At 41.2% G+C, this 22,815-nt stretch overlaps 1 protein-coding gene across 3 annotated transcripts in view; it reads left to right on the top strand.

The window, feature by feature from the left end:
- fam221a (family with sequence similarity 221 member A) overlaps window positions 1-22,815 on the top strand; it is a 56,016-nt gene that overhangs the window by 13,632 nt on the left and 19,569 nt on the right. For all 3 annotated transcript variants that reach the window (XM_041183106.1, XM_041183105.1, XM_041183108.1), the window contains exons 3-4: window positions 5,461-5,651; window positions 12,683-12,889. In XM_041183106.1, the coding sequence (XP_041039040.1) occupies window positions 5,461-5,651; window positions 12,683-12,889 (398 nt within the window). The remainder of the gene's footprint in view (window positions 1-5,460; window positions 5,652-12,682; window positions 12,890-22,815) is intronic.

The raw sequence follows: 22,815 nt of genomic DNA on the forward strand, positions 1-22,815 counted from the left end.
AGTGGGTGCCGGGCACACACATCTGCAAAAGAGCTCAAGGGAGCAGTGGCAAAGCAAGAGGAGGCTGAAGCATTTGGAATGTCCACCAGATCTTCGTCCTTCTCAGGTCAGGAGGAGGTACAAGTGTGCCTTGCAAGGCAGGAGGAGGGCTGTGTTTGAATCTGGGGGCTTCTCTCAGTGTGCTCCAGATGTGGATAGTAGCTCTTTAGCCCCTCTGACAGTGACGCCAGTGTCTTAAGTTGCTGTAATGACAGAGGAGGTTCTTGTACAGGACCCCTTCAGCTTGCAGGGGCCCACCAGACTTCAGGCAGCCAGACGATAGCCACCAAGGTCATCCTAGGCCTCAGGGCAGCAAGGTCATCAGCCTTCCTCTATTGCAGCTGGCAGTGAAGGGGGAATACCATGTAGGAGCACACATAAGAAATTTAAGAAAACATAGTAGATGCACTTGGGCCTCACAGGGCTCATAAAAGTACTGAATCACCACTTGTGTGCTGTGATTATTGTAATAAATGATTAATTTGATTTTTATAAACATCTCCCTGCAGAGTTGGTGGCCATTCAGCAGTGCAAGAATGGCATGTGTCGACCTAGGGGCTGGCTAGGGTTGACCATGGTGGATGTGCTCATCATTTGCATGTTGCAAGCTGCTGTGAATGAGGGGGTCTGGCTTTTCCAACAGAGATGAGTGGCTTCTGTATGCTTGGAGTGTGGATCTTTGTTTGTTTGGATGGCTGAAATAGTAAGGATCAGGCAAAAGGTGTGAGTTTATGCCTTGTGCCTGGATCTTAGGGCCCTCCAGCTGGTCCCTCATGTCTATCAGGATGCTGCCTCATCAGCTTCTTCGCCTTCCTCTTTGTCTCGCGCCTCATGCTTCACAATGTCTTCGGCACCATGGTCTCCCTCCTGCAGCATCAGCTTGTGCAAAATGCAGCAACCGCCATAATCTGGGAGACCCTTGCTGGGGCCATCTGATCAGTCCAAACACCTAAGCTCATTTTGATGAGATCAGTGGTCTGCTCACTGGTTGCTCTCATCGCATTCTGGCTCATATTATAGTGCTCTGAGCATTCCTCTGCCTCAATTCTTGGGTTCCTCACGAGTGTCAGCAGCTACCTTTTCAATGGTAGCCCTTGTCTGCAAGTATCAATCCCTGCAGGTGCATGGGGGATGAAAAGCTGTGGCACCTGGAGTGTCAAGAATGTAGCATTGTGGTTGATCTCAGGATAACGAGCATATATCTGCAAGATCTATCAGCGGTGGTCACACACCAGTTTGAGGGCATGAAATCCCTTCTAGTTAATGATGCCCACTGGCTAGCCTATGGAAACATTGATGGCCACATGCATGCAGTCTATGAGGGCTTGCACCAGGGGGAATCCAGCTGTGGTGCCAAAACCTCTGGCTATTTTGCCCTGACTGTCTGTGTCACTTTGGAAACGGATGTACTGATTGGCCCTGCTGAAGAGGGCATCAGTTTCTACCTTGATACAGTGATCTGTGGCTGATTGGGAGATGCCGCAAATATTTCTACTGGAGCCCTGGAATGAAACTGAGGCATAAGAATTCAGGGCCATAGTAACCTTGAGAGCCACTGGCATTGGATGCCCACCAATACAATTGGAACTCATCCCCTCTACTATTATGGCGCACATATCAGCCATGGCCTCTCAGGACAGGGGCAGTCTTTGGTGACACTGCTGATCTGACATTTGGAGGTAGCTCATCTGTTGTCTGTACACTCTGATCTTTGGTACCCTCATCTTTGCACTGCTCTCTGTGTGTGGTTCCCTCTGTGGCCTTCTGCTGCTTCCCCATCATGAAGCTGCCCTTGCAAGTGGCCAGGACATTGCTGCTGTCTGGATCCATTTTCCCTCTCCTCTCCTCCTCCTTAGGTTCTACTCCTTGCTGGAGGAACCTCTTCCATAATGCTAAATTCCCATGCAAGCTTGGCACTGTTGCTAGAATGGGGGCAGCCTTCTGCTACCATGCCCACCACCCCCTCTCAAGTCTCTCTGCACTGAGCCTCCTGCTAGGAGGAATAGCTGCTCAAGGAGGCCCCGACTCCAAACAAATGGTTGCCCTACTCCTTCCTTGCAATGAAACGGAAATGCCTCGATGAAGCGCTGCCAAGTACAGCATCAGCTGCCAGCCTGTTGTTGGCCTTTAAAAGCTGCCAAGGCTCCAGCCCCCCCACTTCCCCTGTTTCCCATGCACGACTTGCAAAATTCTGAGGCACCTGTAAAATCGATTTCAGCTGCCTCCTGAGTCAACTTAATTACTTTTTAATTGCTTGTTTTGGAAATGCGAGTAAAGCCTCCATGTGGCTTGCCATCTGCCACTCGTGAAATTGCGACCTGGCGTGATTACGTTGGGGGCCTGACCCAATACCACCTCTTGCAATTTCATGGTTCCCCTGCATCCATCACCATCCATTTGATCCCCTGTAAAATCCCGAACATTGTTTCATTGTATTTTTATTTATTGTATCCGTTTCTGTGTGATTTATAGAACTATTTATTTGTTTCGGACCATTCTGCTTCCTGCCATGTTCTGTTTCTTTCCCAGCTTATTGTTTTATCCTACAAAGGCTATAACCACAAAAAATTTCCTACTCCTATTTACATACCTTTGTGATCCTGGGTAATTTTGGGTCTCTAAGTAGCATTAATATTCACTTGCCAACCTGATCATGGGCATTCCTGTTGCCCTCAGATTTCAAGTGCACGTTTACATGCAAACCTGTCAGATGGCTGTGGAGAATTGGAGGGCATGGTGGAAAGAAGACAAGCAGCTGGGCTGTTAAATAGCAAGTCCCAGCCATGAGTCAATATTTATAAAATATATTGTTTATGTTATCATAGAATCATAGAGTACAAAAAGAAGCCATTGACCCCATAGTGTCTATGGTAGGTTAGTTGAAAGAGCTATTCACTTTGTCCCACTGCTCTGCCCTTTCGATATAGACCTTGCAAATTTTACCTTTTAAAGTATATATTCATTTCCCCTTTGAAAGTTAGTATTTGACCTGCCTTTTCCACCCATTCAACAAAGCATTCCAAATCATAATTTGCTATGTAAAGAAAATTCTCCTCCCCTTCTTTTTTTGCCAATTACCTTATATATGTTACTGACCCTCCTACTGGTGGGAACAGTTTCTCCCGATCTGCAGTTTGTAGGTTTGAGATATGGAGGGACTTTAATATATACTTTTATAGCAATATTTCACTATATATAACATCAGAGGATCCTTGTTTTCCCTACCCATTCACAGTCCACTTTGATGGCTCACTTGGCCTTCCCTGTATGAATGCAGCTTGACTTAAAAACTGCGCAGGCTGTTCACTAATCACAAACGAACCCACTCTCTGCTATTTCTCCATTCTCCAACTGCCACATCAGTGCCATTCATCCCCGAATTTAACCAGCTGTCTCTGCTCTGAATAATGTTTTCCTCCTCCTGGCTTCATGCCCAAGTTTCCACTTTCTTCACAGATACTTTTCCACCTTTAATTGGAAACCTTCAGCTTCCTGAATTAGCTCCATATCTCCATTGCCATGCTTTTATTTTTGATATTTTTCTTTGCTATTCCAACTTCACTGCTCTAGTGCTTCTTAGTTCTGTAAGTGACTCATTGAGTCGTATAATCATAGAATTGTTACAGCACGGGAGGAAACCATTCAGCTCACCAAGTCCATACCAGTTCTCTGCAAGATTAATTTAGCTTGTCCCAATCACCACCTGCCCCTGCTCCCCCACCTCTCTTTCCTGTGGCCCTGCAAGTTTTTTCTGTTCAGGTGTTTATCCAATTTCCTTTTGAAAACCACAATTGAATCTGCCTCCACTACCCTTTCAGGCAGTCAGCAGTGCATTCCAGATCATAATCTCTCATGGCGTAAAAAGGTTCTTTCTCATGTCACCTTTGGTTTTTTTTGCCAGTTGCCTTAAATTTATATTCTCTGGTTCTCAACCCTTCCATCAATTGTAACAATTTCTATCTACTCTGTCTAGAGGCCCCTCTCTATCAAATCTCCTCTCAAATTTCTCAAAGAAGAACAAGCCTGACTTCTCCAAACTATCCACATAACCAAAGTCCTTCATCCCTGAAACCATTCTTGTAAATCTTTTTTGCACTCTCTCTAAAGTCTTCAAATTCTTCCTGAACTATGGTGTCCAGAACTGGATACAATACTCCAGTTGATGCCAAACCCAATGTTTTATAAAGGTTCATCATAACTTCCTTGCTTTTGTACACTATGCTTCTATTTATTAAGCTAGGATTCGCTATGGCTTTTTAACTGCTTTCTCAACCTGCCCTGCCACATTCAATGATTTGTGTACATGTACCCCCAGATTTCCACTGGTATGCTAAAGGCTTTCCGCGATTGGTGGGCACCGTGGAGGCTGGGGTGCATCACCATCCAGAAAATGACATTTTGATTTGATTTTGTAAGTTTAGTTGCAGTGCTCCACTAGGGGCAGTCACCCCCTCTCATTTATAGATATTTAGTTTCATTTATTGATTTTTGTTTCTCAAAAAGAGTCTATAAATAAAGATAGCTGGAACACTGGGTTGTGTAAGAGAGCTGTGAGACTGAACAAGTCAGTCACTCCAGAGAGAGGGAGTGAGGAGAGAGAGAAGGGTTTGCAGACTTAGTTCACAGTTCTGTCCTACACTGCCTGTGATTTCAGCCCATTGGGTGGGTTGAGAAAACTTTTTTTTCAACTTAAATCCAACTGCAGAAAGCAGTTTTCTTTTTTTCTTCATGGAATGGATCCAGGAACACTGTGAATCCATCAAAAGGCCTTCCTAGCCTGAGGCCTAGGGCCTGGAACCAGCAAGAGGATGAGAGGGGGAGAGGGAGAGACAACAGACTGCCCCAGATCCCTATGTTCTTGAACCCCCTTTAGAATTGTGCCCTTTAGTTTATCTTGCCCTTCCCCGTTATTCCTATCAAAAGGTATCACTTCACAGTTCTCTGCATTGAATTTCATTTGCCATGTGTCTGCCCATTCCACCAGACTAAATCCTTTTGATGTCTATGACTATGCTCCTCACAATTCACAATATCATTAAACCTATTGTAAGTCATACAATTTAACCTTATTTTTATATTACCATTGTAAATTCTTATGTCCACGTTTGTTTGGACATTGCTTACGTAATTTGTGCTATAATACACCCTCCCACCACTGCTAGTACTGCACAGTCAGGAAGGTAAAAATAATAGAGTAGCAAGACTGCGCAGACAGTTTCTATTAGAAATTACTGCCTGCACTTATAATGGAAGAATTGACAGAAAATATGCAAATTTTTTAGTTATGTTGATAGATAGTGGGATATGTGAGCATATAATGTATGTTGGTAAAAGTGTAGATCTGAGCTGCTTAATCCACATTTTTAAACCATTTAATTACATATACAACATGTTGAAATGTGCCCCATTTTGTTCCCACAGATATAAACAGCACAAAACCGATTACAAAGAAATTCCAATAGAGCGTCCAATTTTGCTCCCCTGCAGAGTAACAGGTTGCCGTTGTATTTCTTTTAATTATGTGCCACTGAATGGAACTCAGCCAATTCGTTGCAGGTGCAAACATTTTGCAGATGATCATAATGAAATGGCACCATATAAATGCAAAAACTGTGAGTTCTTTGTGTTATAGTTCAATATCAATAAAAATTTTGTAATTGGGTAAAGACGTTTCTGTTAAACTCCCCTTTAGTACTTATCTTCCCTTTAATTCTAATCTTCTCTTTAACTCTTATCTCTTTAATTCTAATCTCTCCTTTGAGGTAACTGATCTCTTTTAATAATCTTGCTTGTTATTGGAAATAATCTATCATAAGCCTTCATAATCGTTAAGACCCCCCCATTGGTCTTCTCCATTCTCGTGAAAAAAGCCTTGACATCTCTAGTCTTACTTCGTAATTGTAACCCCCATCCCTCACAACAAGCATCGAGTTACTGGGCCAGAATTTGCTGTCAAAATAATGGTGTTGACATTTTTATGCATAAACACCATAGCAACTTTAGGTGAGGGGCAGATGTGCAGTTAAACATGAATGACCAAAGATTGCTGTCTAAGTTGCACCACTTCAATGTTAGCTGCACTGAAACAACATTTTGTTGCCTACCTCACTATTGAAATGCATTGAATACTGTAAACAATAATCGTGGGTAATTTTAACTTTCATATCAATTGTTTAAATTGAATTGGCAAAGGAGTAGCCTTGAGGATGAGTTGATAGAGTGTATTTGAGTGTGTGGAGATTCTTAGAACATTATGTTGTGGAATCAACCAGGGAGCAGGCTATTTTCAACCTGGCAATGTGTAATGAGACCGGACTAATTATCGATCTCATTGTAAAGGATCCTTGAGGGAAGAATGATCATAACATGATAGTGTGTTACATTCAATTTGAGGGTGAGAAACCTAAGTTCGAAATAAGTGTAATAAACTGAAATAAAGGCAATTGCAAAGGTATAAAAACAGAATTGGGTGAAGTAGACATGGAAAATAGGTAAAAGGTAAAATGGTGGATGAACAGTGGCAGAAGTTTACGAAGGCATTTCATGACTCTCAATAAAGATATAATCCATTTAGAAAGAAAAACTCCACGATATGAATGACCTCAAGTTTGCGGAGGGTAGAATGTCAATGTGGACCAGGAGTGTAGTGGAATAGTCAAGCCTAAAGATAGCAAAGGCAGAGATAAGATTTTCAGCAGCTGATGACTGGAGGCACTGAAAGAGTCAGGAGATGTTATAGAGATGGAAATAGGTGATCTAAGTGATGGCATGGATATGTAGTCTGAAACTCAGCCTGAGGTCATGTATGACATGTCTGTATCCCTTGGACTTGAGGCAGCAAAGATGAGAGCTGTACTGGGGGAATGGCCAGGGTGAGGGGGAGTAATGGTTTTAGTAGGGACTCTGGCATCACAGATGGAGGTGAGGTTGAGGTTGAGCAAATCAGTAGCTGCAGAAATGTTGAGGGGAATGGAGGGCTAAAGGCTCGACAGCTAGAATTTTGAAAATGCAGTTGGAAGTAAATTGGGGATTTTTTCCCCCCCAAGGCCAAATACATATGGAAGTAGGGCTGGGGAATTGATATGGATTGTGGGTGGAGAGTGATGCAAGGAAGTGATCAGGGATGGCCTTATCTGTGATTGAAGTTGCTGCATTTGCTTTGTAGATATAAACTAAACTTGCCACAGAAAGTTAAGTCTTGTCATTTCAAGTGTAGATACCCATTTAATGATGTAATATGAGTTATTTACTACTAATCGGCTTCTGGCACTGAAAATTAAGCATTACAAGTATGGAGTCTCATTCCTTCAGGTATTAATTGTTGAAATTTTTGAAAATGTAAAATTTTAAATGATTTTTAAAAAATTTTTCCCTTCGGCCTCTTAATGTAATTTTTGCTTCCCTCTCTTTAGTTTTGTTTCTGTACTTGATTTTACCTTGAATTCACCCACTTTGATTTACATTTCCTTCTCAGCCCTTGCAATGTTTATTTCTCAATCCTTCAAGCTGTTTTCTCCTATTCATTCAGAACCCTCACTGCAATACTTTCATTTCACACTTAGAGTAACTTGCCAGAGAGAAATAAAAAAAGAACTGAATGTACAAGGGAAAGACAACTAGTTGCAAATGTTGTTGGATGCTCTGCCACAGCACAATCCATCCCTATGTTGCACCTTTTCTGTTATGTTTGTATCCTTTCTATATTGAGTTGATTAAAACACAGTATTTTCTAAATATGGTTTTGCAAAAGTTCAACATTACCTTCTTGATTTCTGCATCATGAGCCAATTTTAATCCATTACACTTGGAAACAGGTGTAGGCAGTTGTAATAATGCATAAAAATGGACAGAGATCAGTCCTGATGGACCATCTGTACTAGCTTTGAGTGCTACAGAAGCCTGTAAAACACATTTTTCTGTCCCGACACAGGGATGCGGGTTTTAAGAATAGTGGGGGTCCCAATTCCAAGGTTCCCACTCCCGTTCCTGTCACCAGTGATTTTGATCAGTGTTTGATAAGGGGATGGGTCACCAGCCCGCATCTAGCTGTCCTGACATGCCGGCTCTATTGTGTAAGTGGGCATTTTAAACCCCATGGAGTTGGGCCGGTTTTGAAGGCAACCTGGTTCACACCAGCTCAGAGGTCTCATACACCACGGGGGAACCATGATTTAGAGTTGGGAACTGTGTGACAGGTAAGTTCAAAAGGTGTTGCCAGCTTTACATATCATAATGATATTCAATGTTATAAGTTATATATATTTTAATTCAGTGATTGTTGACATGGCTTTGTTTGGAAAAGATGTGACCATTAAATTAAGTAGCATTGTGAAAGTGGAATGTCTTCAGATTCATTAGAGTACATTGTCTACTGAAGAAAATGTTATTTTGCATTGCACAAAAGTGAAATTCCGAATTGACTGTGTCAATTGTCCTCTTTGCGTTGATGTTTTCCTTAAATTTTAGCTCAGACATCCACTAGGTTGTTTCAAAGCTTTGGCAGATAGCTGAGCCTCTGGCTGATTTCAAAGGCTTTGGTAAATTCAGCTCTGGAGATTTTGTTGACATGGTTGTTGAATGGAATTTCATTGAGTGCTTGGCTAAGTTCCAGACCCACACCTGAATTCAACTCAACAGAGGCCGTTGACACAGTTCTCAAGGGACTATGAGCTTGGTTATATTGACAGATTTATGAGCAGTTAAGAAGATGATGTTTCTAAAGTGCATTTGAGGTATTCTTTGTTTGTTTTGATAGATTTATGAGCTTCTCAAATGCTTTCTGATGTTATTATAGAGCTCACGAGTTCTGTATATAGTGGATACTGAGCGAGTGGTGTGGGGGTGGTGAGGGTGTTATGGAAGGTATAGGAGTGATGAAATTTGGGTGTGAGAGTTATAGTAGGTATGAGAGGGTATGGGAGGTAGGCAGTGAATGTTTAGGGGCTCACACTCATCTCCAGAACTGGGCCATGTCCCTTGCTGCCTCAACATCCATCTGCGTCCGTCTCCACCTTGGGCCTGCTATCAGAGGCAATGTCCTCGATTTCAACCCACCCCCACCACAATGCCATGGTCGGGCACTGCCAGACAGGAGGCAGGATCAGGACGTTGACAAAGCTCCCAACTTCTGATTCCCACTTCCAAGATGAAAATCTGGCTGTAAAGTACTAAAATGTTAATTATCAATGTATCACAAATTGAGACCTCTGGTGGTGAAACCATGCAGTGATTTCAGCCAATGCTATCTGACTGAATTGGCCGTGTAATGCCTTTCTGTATAAAAGGCAAGATAAGATTCCAAGTTTCCTGTGGAGAACTGAAGCAGGACAGATTTATTGACATTATTGTAGGCAGTTCATACAAATAAATTGCTGATGGAGTTCTTACCAGTTCCACAAATGAGACCAATGAGGTAACATTTCCCCAGATGTATGGGTGAATTATAGGTTGCTGTCAGTTCTGTTTCAGGTCATAAGAATCTCTATCTGAGCAAGTGCCCCGCCACCTTCCTCCCTGCCTCATGTGCATTGTTCTTTCATTCTTCTTTCCTTTATCTACTAGTATATCTCTCTCTCTCTCTCACTTTCTGTGTGCTTGCGTCTCTCTGAACTAAAAAAAAACACCTGTTAGTTTTCCTATTAAACTTCACTTCAAAAAGATTCCAAAATTGATCTGCCAGCTCATTTTCAAATCATTTGGAAGGATAATCCCTGATAATAGCCGGACAGGTTTTGAGTTTTATACCAATAAAAATGTGTAAATATTTATGTAAACAGCAATTGTTTTCCAATTCTGATTATAAAGAAGATGAAGCACAGATGCATTAATCATCATCATCTTTTTTCTTTGTCTGTCTCCTTTACCAGTCTTTCAATCTCCAAAATAAATGCTTCTAAATTGATACCTTAAAAAAGGTTCTAAAATTAATGGATCAGCTTGTTTTAAAATTATTCTGGGAAATTCTCCACACTGCATTATTACAGACTGCAGCATCCTGGAAATTGCTGGCACAGGTATAGTTGGTAACTTTGCAGCTGAAAAAAATAAAAGTAGTCAAAAGTTTTTTTAAAATTTGTTTCTCAGGTTGTGGGTAATGGTGGCAAAGCTGTACTTATTACCCATCCCTAGTTGTAGTGGGAACGTGGTGGTTAGCCTACTGTTTGAACCACTGCACTTCTTGTGCTGGTTCTCCTGTGCTGGTGTTAGGTAGAGATTTTCAGCATCTTGCTCCAGTCATGATGGAGGTACAATGGCATATGCCCACGTCAGTGTGTTGTTTGACTTGGGAGAGAATTTAAAGGTGATTGTGTTCCCATGATTTTGCTGCTTTGTCCTTCTCACTGATGAAATTTGTTGGGTCAGTATTGTTGCAATGCTTGGTGAGTTGCTGCAGTGCTTCTGATAATTGCAACATATCCAGCCACAGTGTGCTGGTGGAAAGGGTGAATATTGAGTCCAGGGGCAAAGATGCCAATTAAATGAATTTCTTTCTCTCAAATGGTATTGAGCTTGAGCTTTGTTGCAACTGCACCCATCCAGTTGAATAGTGGAATTCCTGATTCCTGGGATGGCAGGATTGTCTTATGAGGAGAGATCTGGTCAAGTAGACCTATATTCACCAGAGTTTAGAAGAATGAGAGGGGATTTCATTGAAACATATAAAATTCTGACAGGGCTGGACAGACTGGATGCAGGGATGATGTTTCCTCTGGCTGGGGGGTCTAGAAAAATGGGGTTATAGTCTCAGGATATAGGATAGGCCATTTAGGACTATGAATGCCTGGTATAGTTTTAGCAGGATTTGGTTTCGATTTCATTCTGCCTGCTAGTCAGATAGTCTCCAACAAATGATGTCTTGAGTAATGGCCACTTGGACAAAACACTTGGGCAACCAGCTCCCGTAGGAGCAAACTCAAGTAAGGAGTTCATGGCTTTAGAAAAGAACTATTTCACCTGAACATGCTTAGATATTTTTAATCATACAGGTGCAAAATACAAGGCTCACTTTTAGAGCTAACATATTAATCTCTCATCTATTGATTTGCATGGAACTTTTAACCTCTCTGAGATGAGGAGAAACTTCTTCATTCAGAGGGTGGTGAACCTGTGGAATTCTCTACCACGGAAAGCTTTTGAGGTCAAGTCATTCAATATATTTAAGAAGGAAATAGATTTCTAGACTCTAAAGGCATCAAGGAGTATGGGGAGAGAGCGTGAGTATGGCATTGAGATAGAGGATCAACCATGATCATATTGAATGGAGGAGCAGCCTCGAAGGGCTGAATGACCTACTCCTGCTACTGTTTTCTATGTTTCTATGATGTTTCTGACTTAATAGCTGGGATTTTACAGGGCTCCAAAAAGTGTGCTAGAAGGCAGTGGGAGGAGGGTCTAAAATTGGCTGAGATGACATATGGTAGCATGACTACAACCTTCCCACCACTGCTGTCATTTTACCAGAAAATGTGGCAGGTGGCGTGCCCACCTTTAGGCCAATTGAGGCCCTTCGTGGCCTCACTGCTCTTCTCACTGATGTTGGTATTTTATCCCGGGAAATGCAGGCCAAAGTTGCAGATCATGGAGAGGTTTTGATGGGTCAGAACGTAAACTGCTCATCACTAAGTGTACAGCAGTCATAAAGGCAAGGGCCTGAAATTTCTATGCTGCTGCTCTGGCTCTGCCACTGCAGCATCACAGGAAATGTGGTTAACACTCCACTAGATGCGTAAATGGGAATACCCGAATACCATCAACAAAATAACTGCAGTGAGTGGAACCAGTTCCAAGGAAATTCTGGGCCCTTCCCATTATGTCTCTCAGGCTGAGATTTCCATGCCATAAATTACTGCCCAAAGTCAGTTTTAGTGCTTCCTTAGAATTGGTATAAAGTGAAAAATATAATTTAATCCTCTTAAATGTACACCATGGAGTACATTTTCAACTTGGTCTTGATTTGAAAAAACAAGTTCAATTGAATTAATCAGTCACATCTGCCGTTTATAATAATTATTTATTCAAATTTATTTTAATCCACCAACACATGTTCCCAGGCCAGGCTAATGATACGCTGCTAAGTCTAAGATGATGATGTCGAGTAACTGAGTGATAAAATACAAGTAAGAAGGATTTTCTTTTGATGCTTCGAGTCCTCATGACCCTTCAACAGAACTGTTCTGTTGAAGGGTCATGAGGACTCGAAATGTCAACTCTTTTCTTCTCCGCCGATGCTGCCAGACCTGCTGAGTTTTTCCAGGTAATTCTGTTTTTGTTTTGGATTTCCAGCATCCGCAGTTTTTTTTTGTTTTTTTGTTTTTTTTCTTTCGATGCATCTGGAAGAAGTCTTCAAGCGTATTTTCCATGAAGGTCTGGCTGAAATCGGAAACCTGATGCAATGAAAATCACGAGTCTAAAAATCATTACACAGCACATCATTATACCTACATGTTGATTGCTTGTATATTTTCATTTGTTAGATAACTAATGTGTTCCTTTGCTCAATGGAAGGATGCGGGGTTGAAATGTAATGCAGTTACTTTTTTAACTGCAGAAATGCCTAGTTGTACGTTTTTGCAAGTTCTGGATTTGTTCCGATATGTTTTTACAATTGAAATTGCCTGCAGAACTTAAGGTTTGTTTCTTATAGGTGCAGGATGTGCTGGGTTTCACAGCTCCTTCACCTGTGGCTGTAGCCACCCAACATATGCTCATACAATGATTGTCGAGACCAAAGAAGAACGCTTGGCTAGAGGAAGATCTGTGGGACCAGATGTTCCCTATGCTGCCATGGGAGGACTGACCGGATTTAATGCATTGACAGAAGGATATATGCGGCTAGACTCGAGTGGAATAGGTTTGTGGTTTCAGTGCTTTGCATGTAGTAAATACAGGAAAGTGGATGGAGAGAACTGCAAGATTATACTTCTGATACAGCTGACTGATTCTGAGGGTCTTGTGTGCAGTGAGGGTTAACGTCCTAAGTTCTTGCTAGTTATTTACTATACTGAGTAGTTCAGTGAATACTGAAATGCAACACAGCCATCTGATTGTTTGCTTGTTAAATTAAGAGCACATATGGTTCTGAGCTGTACAAATCAGAAAAGCCCCAGGTTTGATCCACAATCTGTTCTGGGTTACTTGGAATAACAGTTGGCACATGATGTTTGACCATCGTTGTCCTAAACTAAGAAATAATCTGTTGGAGTTACCATTTCCAATGTTGCTCATTAGCAAGTAAACTTGCATGTGGATCAGATCAGAACAGGATTAGGATTGACTTTAAAACACCCTGTGATGAAGTAACCTGTCCAGACCCACTTGTGGACAGTACTGAATGGCACTGACATCTGTGGAGCTATACTTAGGCATAAAGAAAGGTTTTCAGGATAGGAGAGGAACTATGAGGTAGGTTAAAGCTCAAAAAAAATCTAGGGGCAGAATCTTGTGAAGCTCCAGAAGCAGGAAATGTGGCGGGTGGGAGCACTTAATTGAACCGGAGAGAAAATGTCAGCTTCCCGATGGTGGGATGAAAGTTGGTTATTAATTTAGCCACAGATTGAAGGTGGATCATGCTCCCTAATGGTAAGCTGCAGGAACCTATTTTTAATATATTAGCATTTCATGCATGCTCATTCAAAACTTTGCCCAATTAAATTGTACCTTTGGAATTAAGAATGCAGCAAACAAGAAACATGCGCCATCATATTCATGACTGGTTAAAGGTGGCATACAGCAGGCAAGATTGTCTTCCTAGTGGATTTGGACTTGAGTAGGAACAGTTTTCTTGTATAGGAGCTTCAATGAAGCACAAACAAGGAGGCATTAATGCATTGAGATCAGATGGTGGCTGTAAAAGGGGAAAGGGGCATGACTGACAGAGAGGGAGGGAGATGGCAGCCCTGCAAAGGCTCGTGGAGGACAGACACTTGACTACACGGGTAAGGTCAATACCTTCAGGGGGTAGTGAAGCATGATTGTGGGGAAATCAAGGAACATACAGGGGAAGTGAATGGTAAGGTCTTGAGAGTTGAAGGTAACAGAGAGAAGGTCAACGATGATAGAGGGAGGGTTAGGGATCAAGGCTAGCAGGTTGAGGGTAATGGGGGGTAGTTCCAGTGTGCTTGGGAGCTGACTGATGGTGACAAGGGGAAGCTGTAGGGTGAATGATAGTTGCTTAAGAGTGATGGGGGTGGATTAAGGATTGCCAAAGGTAGGGCAAGGGTGATGGAGCAACAAGCCAGACAGGCCTATGACCTTTTGTTACTTCCAGATTCCAGCCAGAATGAGGTCCCTGCAAGATCTCTTGATCTCCTCATGAATTGTCACTGTGTAAGTGCCAGCAGATCCAACTCCTCAACAACAGCCTGAGTGATACTGCTGGATGGCAAGGAGTGGATGCCTGTTAGGTTGCTGTTCAAATATAGCACCCGAACCTTCGACCCTGTGATGCAACGGTGGGGTTGGCCAGGGTCCTCACCTCTGTGTAGCTAATTTGCTGGCTGCCATGTGATTACATGTGGCCAGCTGCTTCCCCCTCCGAGTGGAAATTTTGTGCACTACTGGTTCCATTGTTGGCATTTTCAACATGAGAAGATTTCCCCCTCTATCTTGGAATTAAAACTGAAAAATATAGCAAAGGGTCAGGCTCCTCATCAACATCCAGGGACTCATGGTGAGATCACTCAACAACAAGTCACTTAGATGAGCAGGCTTCCTTTCAACTGTACCCCAGAATGTGTGTCCGCCTTTTGGAGAAAAACAAATAAATATATCTGTTACTCAACTAGTGCAATTAAAGATTGACTAAGTTACTTGATAAATGTCATTCACACAATAGTAATGTGTTTTAAAATGTAACTGAAGTTTGTTAGGTATTTAATTATCAGAAACTGAAGTGCTGAATACTTTGCACAGCAAAAATGGGAAAATTGTTGAATGTTGAATTATTTTGAGTCTTTGTTATCAAACAGTTTAGAATATTATCTTTTAAAGCCATTATATCTGATAATGTTATAACACATTAAGTAACCTTTTGCCAATTTAAAGAAGGTTCAACTTGCAAAATGCATGCATCCTGTAAAATTTTCTAATGCTGGATAGGCAAATAAAGAATAGATTGGCCTAAATTTTCTGGATTGTTGAAATCTGGACTTAATTCGAGACATGCGTGCCAGGACCCTGTGGAAGTTCTGATGCACATATGTGCTGAAATTATCCGGGAAGTTTAAACTTCTGATGGGCTGATTTCCACTCTGCAAATCTCTCCGATACTGAGCTCAGTGTCAGAGACTTGGTCCAGATACACGGGACTTACCCTCATACATAGTTTGGAAATGTTACACTGGTTAATGTGTTAGGAAATAGAAACAGTTTAATTAAGTTATATTTGTATTTGTGGGTGTTAGGAATGAGTTTTAGCTTTAATGTTTAAGTTTGATTTGTGTATCTGTATTTGTGTGTTAAGAAAAGGTCAATTTAAGTTTTAGTTTCATTTTAAAAGGTGAAACCTGTAAATTAGTTTCATTTTTGAGGGAGACAGCTGGTTTAAAACTGTTTGTATACCTGCATTTCTGATGAGTTTGTTAAAGCATATACCATAGGGAGACACACACACACACATTCAAGCTTAAGGATTAAAGCAATCTAGAGGCTTGTAAGAAGTCAGATGATCCAAAGAGACAACTGAGGTCTGTAACTCTTTGCTATGGGCATGTGAAGCAGTGGTGTACTGTTGGCAGCTGGGTCAGTGAGAGAGTGTGTGTGGGAGACAGCTTGAATGCACGTCATGACCTGGGGAGAAGAACATTGAAAGGAGAGTTCGAAACCCTGGAGGTGGACCCTTGCGGAATGTGCCTGAGAGAAAGCGTTGGTTTGGGAAATTAAGATCTATCAAGCCAGGTTCCACCCTGGGATCAGGCTTGTCCAGTTGTAACATCAGCTGGGATCATAACGCAATTGAGCACCACAACTGATCCCCTGACCCCATCAACCCCCAACCCAATCCATCCATTCCCCCACCCGAAACCCCCTGACTTTCCGACAACCCTCCAGCCCTGCACAATACCCCCCCACCCAACTACCACCCAAGCACCCCCCCCAACCCAACCTGACTGCCTCTCAACTACCTGACTATTGACTCAACTATACCCCTGACCTGACTACCCCCCAACTCCTTGCACCTGAATACCCAGCCCCCCTCCGAATACCCCCATGACCCTACCAACCCGGCTACCACCCATCCCACCAACCCCCCCTGACCTGCCCAACTACCACCCCCACCTGACCCGACTACCCACACCCCACAACCCCCTCTGACCTGATCTGACTATCCATTCACTCATTCATTACCCCACTAACTCATTTATTAACCCACTCACTCACTCACTCCCCCATTCCACCCACTCATCGTTCACCATCCCAGTCACTTACTGAAAGACTTGAGACCTTTAAAAACTTACCTGAATATAGCAGGAAATATGTCATGAAAATGGGATGTGTTCTCTCTTCATCTAACTTTTCTTGCGCTTGACGGTCTTCTCCATAGATGCCTGTGCTCACCCATCAATGCTTTGGCTGACATCAGAAGTCCCGGATAAAAATTGCAAAAGGGTTGGGTTACAAAAATCTTTGTGGGCAGCATTATTGTGTGCAGCGTTGCCACTGTCCAGAAGACCTGGCCCTTTATCTTTTACAGCTGCAATGTCTCATAGTTGAAGTAATTTTTGTTGGAATTTAGATTATTTTCAGAGGATTTCAAAGCATCATTTGGTTTCTTTTTCTGGAAGCTGGCTGTAAAATACAAAGACTGTAATGCAGTTTCCACAGTGTATGGATCTAAACTGAGGTTAATCTTAATAGGTCAAACTATGATAGGTGCATAATTTGTTTTTTAAACAAAATTAAGACAGTTGAAAATGTATTATCAATTGTAACCGAACATTTGCTTGCAGATTGTATTGGCCACAATTCTGAGGTCATTTGAAAGTTTCTCTAATTTGATGTCTCTAATTGTTTTTGATGCCACTCAATTAAGTTATAGCCTATTGTTAAAAAAGCATGATACAGTACTTATTTTGGAATAATTTTCCTTCCTTACTCTGATCAAATTCCATTTTATTTATCTACTTACAAATAATTAATTATAAACACAGCTGAATTTAATCTGGCTAGTTTGATTAAACCTTCTAAATATTTAGTAAAGTTTTTCTGGGGGTTATTTTGAGATTTGAAGTTGTATATAAAGAGCATTCAAAACAGGTTTGCAGAATTGGAAACTTATTGAAGGAAAGGTGCAAAGTGAGCTGAATAATTGAAACTTTACTAAACCAGGATGTTACATTCTCAGAAAGAAATAAGGCTTGCTTAATGCAGCAAATGCAGTTCACGAAAAAAGTCATTCTTTGACTGTTATTACAGACATCCATTGTAGATAAGGGATGACTGTAAAATGTGATAACAATGTTTTGGAGGATTTCAGTTATCCAGGTGTTGATTGAAAAAAGAGGAGATGAAAACCTAATGGAATAACACATGTTTGGTAAAACAAAAACAGAATTACCTGGAAAAACTCAGCAGGTCTGGCAGCATCGGCGGAGAAGAAAAGAGTTGACGTTTCGAGTCCTCATGACCCTTCGACAGAACTTGAGTTCGAGTCCAAGAAAGAGTTGAAATATAAGAAAAGAGAGGTACGGAAATCTTGTCGCAGAGAAGAACAGAACTTCTTCAAGGAGGTAGGCATTTCTTGAAGAGCAGTGGCAGTCAATTAAACACAGAGATAAAAACAAAAAAACTGCGGATGCTGGAAATCCAAAACAAAAACAGAATTACCTGGGAAAACTTAGCAGGTCTGGCAGCATCGGCGGAGAAGAAAAGAGTTGACGTTTTGGGTCCTCATGACCCTTCGACAGAACTTGAGTTCGAGTCCAAGAAAGAGTTGAAATATAAGAAAAGAGAGGTACGGAAATCTTGTCGCAGAGAAGAACAGAACTTCTTCAAGGAGGTAGGCATTTCTTGAAGAGCAGTGGCAGTCAATTAAACACAGAGATAAAAACAAAAAAACTGCGGATGCTGGAAATCCAAAATAAAAACAGAATTACCTGGGAAAACTCAGCAGGTCTGGCAGCATCGGCGGAGAAGAAAAGAGTTGACGTTTCGAGTCTTCATGACCCTTCGACAGAACTTGAGTTCGAGTCCAAGAAAGAGTTTAAATATAAGAAAAGAGAGGTACGGAAATCTTGTCGCAGAGAAGAACAGAACTTTTTCAAGGAGGTAGGCATTTCTTGAAGAGCAGTGGCAGTCAATTAAACACAGAGATAAAAACAAAAAAACTGCGGATGCTGGAAATCCAAAACAAAAACAGAATTACCTGGGAAAACTCAGCAGGTCTGGCAGCATCGGCGGAGAAGAAAAGAGTTGACGTTTCGAGTCTTCATGACCCTTCGACAGAACTTGAGTTCGAGTCCAAGAAAGAGTTGAAATATAAGAAAAGAGAGGTACGGAAATCTTGTCGCAGAGAAGAACAGAACTTTTTCAAGGAGGTAGGTAAATGCTAACTGCTTAGTTGTTGAGCAGTGATTGTGGTTGAAGGTTATTCTGGATCTAATCTTTAAGCATTGTAAGTAAGGCACAAATGAAGGAGAATTAAGATCCAGTAATCATAATATCATTTGAAATTAACTGCTCAGAAAAGTATGAATAAAGCACATAGGTGCACAAATGTTAAAATTAAACTTTAAAAAGAGACAGCTTTGAAGGAAGGAGTTTGAACAGGTTCATTGTGATACCATAATGGTTGGATAATGTACAGTAGAGGAGTGTGAATTAGTTAAGGAACTGTTGTTGATCCTTCAATCACATTTCATCGGCAAATCAGTATAAAGGTCAATGAAGGCCAATGCAATTAAGGAGCAATGTAAAGAAACAGATTGAAGATAAACAGCTAACTTTTAAAACATATGTAGAACCTTATAGATAAGTTTTGGGTTGATTATAAAAACAAGCAAAACTAGTGATAACATTACAATTATATAAGAGGAACATAAAACTTAAGAATGTTCAGAAGATCCAAAGTAACAATCAAGGCTTACTTTCCCAAAAAGCATTTACATATTTAATACAGGACCAAATAAAATACTGATCTACTAACAATGATGAAAGCTGCAGCATCTGCATTTACCCAAGATAAGGAGGGAACATTGCCTATGTCACAAATCAAATTTCCATGAATGGTACACTTTACCATTAACTGTGGATATGTTTTTTTAAAAAAGAACATTAGTTTGAAATGTGCAAAGCACCATATCTAGACCACGTTGATGTAATCTCAATTAATTAGAAATTGGCTAATAGAACTCTATTTTTAAAAAGGGTCATGAGGCAAACTGGAATAATAGCCCCAATTTGATGTGACTGGAAAAATTGGGGCTGTGTTTGTTTGTGATCTGGGCTGAACTACACTACCAGCAGGGAACACTGGTCTTGTTGAATTTTGCAAAGTGATTCTCTCCTCATCAGTTCCATGTGCTGCAATGTTTCCCTGTGCAGGCTGGGACAGCTGCATATTGTTTGGCTTTGAGTCACAAGTTTGGGCAAGCCAGCAGCTCTTTCAGAGTCACTGCTGGTCATTATAAAAAGGTACTGTGAACCTTCTCAGTATCAACAATGTCAGGAAGATATAATGATTCTGATAACGTTATTGGAATTTATTTTAAAGCAGATGAATAATGGGGTCTGTGTCTATTGGTCTGCGTCTGTGTGTGGGTGTGTGACTTAATTGAATTAAAGGCAGCTGGTCTGAAGGCTTTGATGTATTAGAAGATAAGGTAGGTTTGAAATGTTAAGTAGGTAAACACAGGGGTAAAGGCAACATTTGCATTTTTAAATAAACCAGACTAGATTGATTTCAAAGGAGGAGTGAAATGTGCCACCTAGCCAGGAGATGTAAGAAATAGAGTGTTTATTTTTCCCAAAGATTACTGGTAAAATTGGTACTATGAGAGATTTTTATTGTCAGAGAGGTGAAGCCCAAAGACCTAGTGAAACAATGGGAATTTGCATTCAAAGGGGAAAATATGTATAAAGGAGCGAAGGCTGTGTATAAGGGTAGGCATTTTAAGATCTAACATGTGAAAAGCCTCCAGTATCTACACCTCAAGCTGCTGTCTACAAAGAACTGAAGTTAAGAAAACTTACTTTGAATTGGATTGTTTAGGGTATCATGTTTCTTTGCCTAGGTCTTTTAAAATCTATGTGTCCTGCTGTTACCTTAATGAAAGTGTAACTGGGATTTAGACTATTTAGGGGATTTAGAAGATATAGTAGTAATTTGCAGATCTACATATGTATTAAAATTATTTCTTCTATTAATAAAGGCTTAATTTAGTTTTGTAAGAAACCTGTAAGACTTGGTGGTCTTATTACTGCTGAAATCAAGGCATGCATCTCAAAATTTATACAAATTGCAAAACAGTTGTGGCAGATGTTTCAAGTTTCCCTTTGGGATTTGAGCAGTTCAGCATTTACCACTGTCTGTGCCATAATACCATTAAGGGGTGTAGTGGCTATGAAATGTTGTATCAGTGTAATATTGAATAGGCAAGATGAGTGTGACAAAGGCAGTGGGGAAGACCCAGGCATGTAGTATAGACTTCTTAGGGATCATGTTGCACAATATGCTGCAAAGGATGGTAGCACTGTTTGGTGTTGAAGTCCAATTACCTGTTAAAAACAGAGGTGCAATGTAAATGAGGATGGATCTAGAGAGATGAATGAATGTAGTTAAGTGAGCGTTTACCATTCCTTGGATCAAAGACACAAAATTTAATAGCACATTGAGAAACACCAAGATAAATGTCTCTACCTTTGGGTACATGCTTTCTCCTTGTCCATAGGAAGTGTAAATGTTTGTTTTCTACACCTACAAGAAGATAGAACGCACAACATAGGAACAGCAGCCTGTTCTACCATTCAGTGAGATCATGGCTGATTTGCGACCTAACTCCATATGGGCCTTTACCCCTTATTTCTTAATACCTTTAATTAGCAAAAATCTATCAATCTCTGTTTTAAAATTAACAATTGATCGAGCACCAATTGCCATTTGCAGAAGAGAGTTCCAAACTTTTAGCACCTTTTGTGTGTAGAAGTATTTCCTAATTTTGCTCCTGAAAGGTCTGGGTCTAATCTTCAGGCAATGCCCCCAGTCATATAGTAGTGGACTGAAAACTTTAATTATCTTTTATCATATAAACTCCAGGGAATACAATCTTAGTTTGTGTAATCACTCCTTATAATTTAATCCTTGGAGTCCAGGTACCATGCTGGCAAATCTATACTGCACTATCTCCAAAGCCAGCATATGCTTCCCAAGCTGTGGTGACCAAAACTGTTCACAGGACTGCAGGTGTGATCTAATCAGGAATTTCTGAAGCTGAAGCATGATTTTTACCCCTTCATATTCTACTGCATTTTAATAGCACGTTTTCATTTTAGCGTGGTTTTTAAATAACAGAACTTAGCCAAATAGGGCTGCCTCCATTTTCATTTTAGCACAGCTACTGCGCATGTACCAAGAAACATATTGTAACAGCACATCCTCAGTCTTTTTTTTAAATCCACCACCGCTTTCCTCGCTGCCTCTCCCAACTCTCATTCCCTCCCACTCACCACCATTCCTTCCCTGTTGTTTCCTCCTGCTTTCTGCTTCCCTCTCCCAACCCCCTCGCTGATTCCCACTCACTGCCCCTGAGTGGGAAGCAACAAGAAGATCAGAAAGGGAAGCTCCAAGATGGGTAGTGAATGGGAGGGAATTGAGGGGTCAGGAGAGGGGCAGCGAGGGGGAGGGAGTGAGGGGATTGGGAGAGAGAAGTGGTCAGTGGGAGGGAGCGAGGGGGTTTGTAGAGGGAAGCAGTGAGTCAGAGGGAACGAGGGGATCAGGAGAGGGGCGGCAAGTGGGAGGGCACAAGGGGGTTGGAAAAGGGAAGCAGTGAGTGGGATGGAGTGAGGGGGTTTGAAGAGGGAAGTGGTGAGTGGGAGGGAATAGGGGGGTCAGAAGAGGGGCAGCGAGGGGGAGATAGCAAGAGGTTCAGGAAAGGAAAGCGATAAGTGGGAGGGAACAAGAGAGGTGGCGAGCAGGAGGCTGGAAGCAGCACGGAGGAAGTAAATACAATAGTAATAGTAAGCTCATAAGAGGATTTTTGGGCCAGTTAGGTTCAAGGCAGCCATTAGGCTTTTAATGTAAACATTACAGGTCAGGAAAGTAACCCGCCCTTATTAAGTGTTTTCTTGTGCAAAATGAAAAATCATTTTTCCATATTTTCATTTAGCATGGCCTTTTTAGGAACGCATTAGGAATGCTAAACGAGGCATAGTTGTATTCCTCTAGATATAAAGGTAGCATTCCATTTGCATTTTTGATTATTTTCCTGTACTTCTTAATGACATTTTGATTAAATATGTACATGGACCCCGAAGTCTCTTTAGATCTTCACTGGTTTTAGCTTTTCACTATTTAGTAAGTGCCCATCTCTATCTTTCTTAGATTCAGAGTGGATTACCTCACTTTACCTACATTGAAATCCATTTGACACAGTTTTGCCCATTAATTTAACCCATCGATATCTCTTTGTAATGTTATGCTTCCATCTACACTGTTTTATAAAGCTGCCTAATTTTGTGTCATCATAGATTTGGATTTGTGGCTTTCCATCCCATCCACTAAGTTATTCATAAATACAGTGAATATTTGAGGGCCCACCATGATTCTTGGTAGGACACTATTCA

This window comes from Carcharodon carcharias, chromosome 3, assembly GCF_017639515.1.
Source record: "Carcharodon carcharias isolate sCarCar2 chromosome 3, sCarCar2.pri, whole genome shotgun sequence".
Lineage (NCBI taxonomy): Eukaryota > Metazoa > Chordata > Chondrichthyes > Lamniformes > Lamnidae > Carcharodon > Carcharodon carcharias.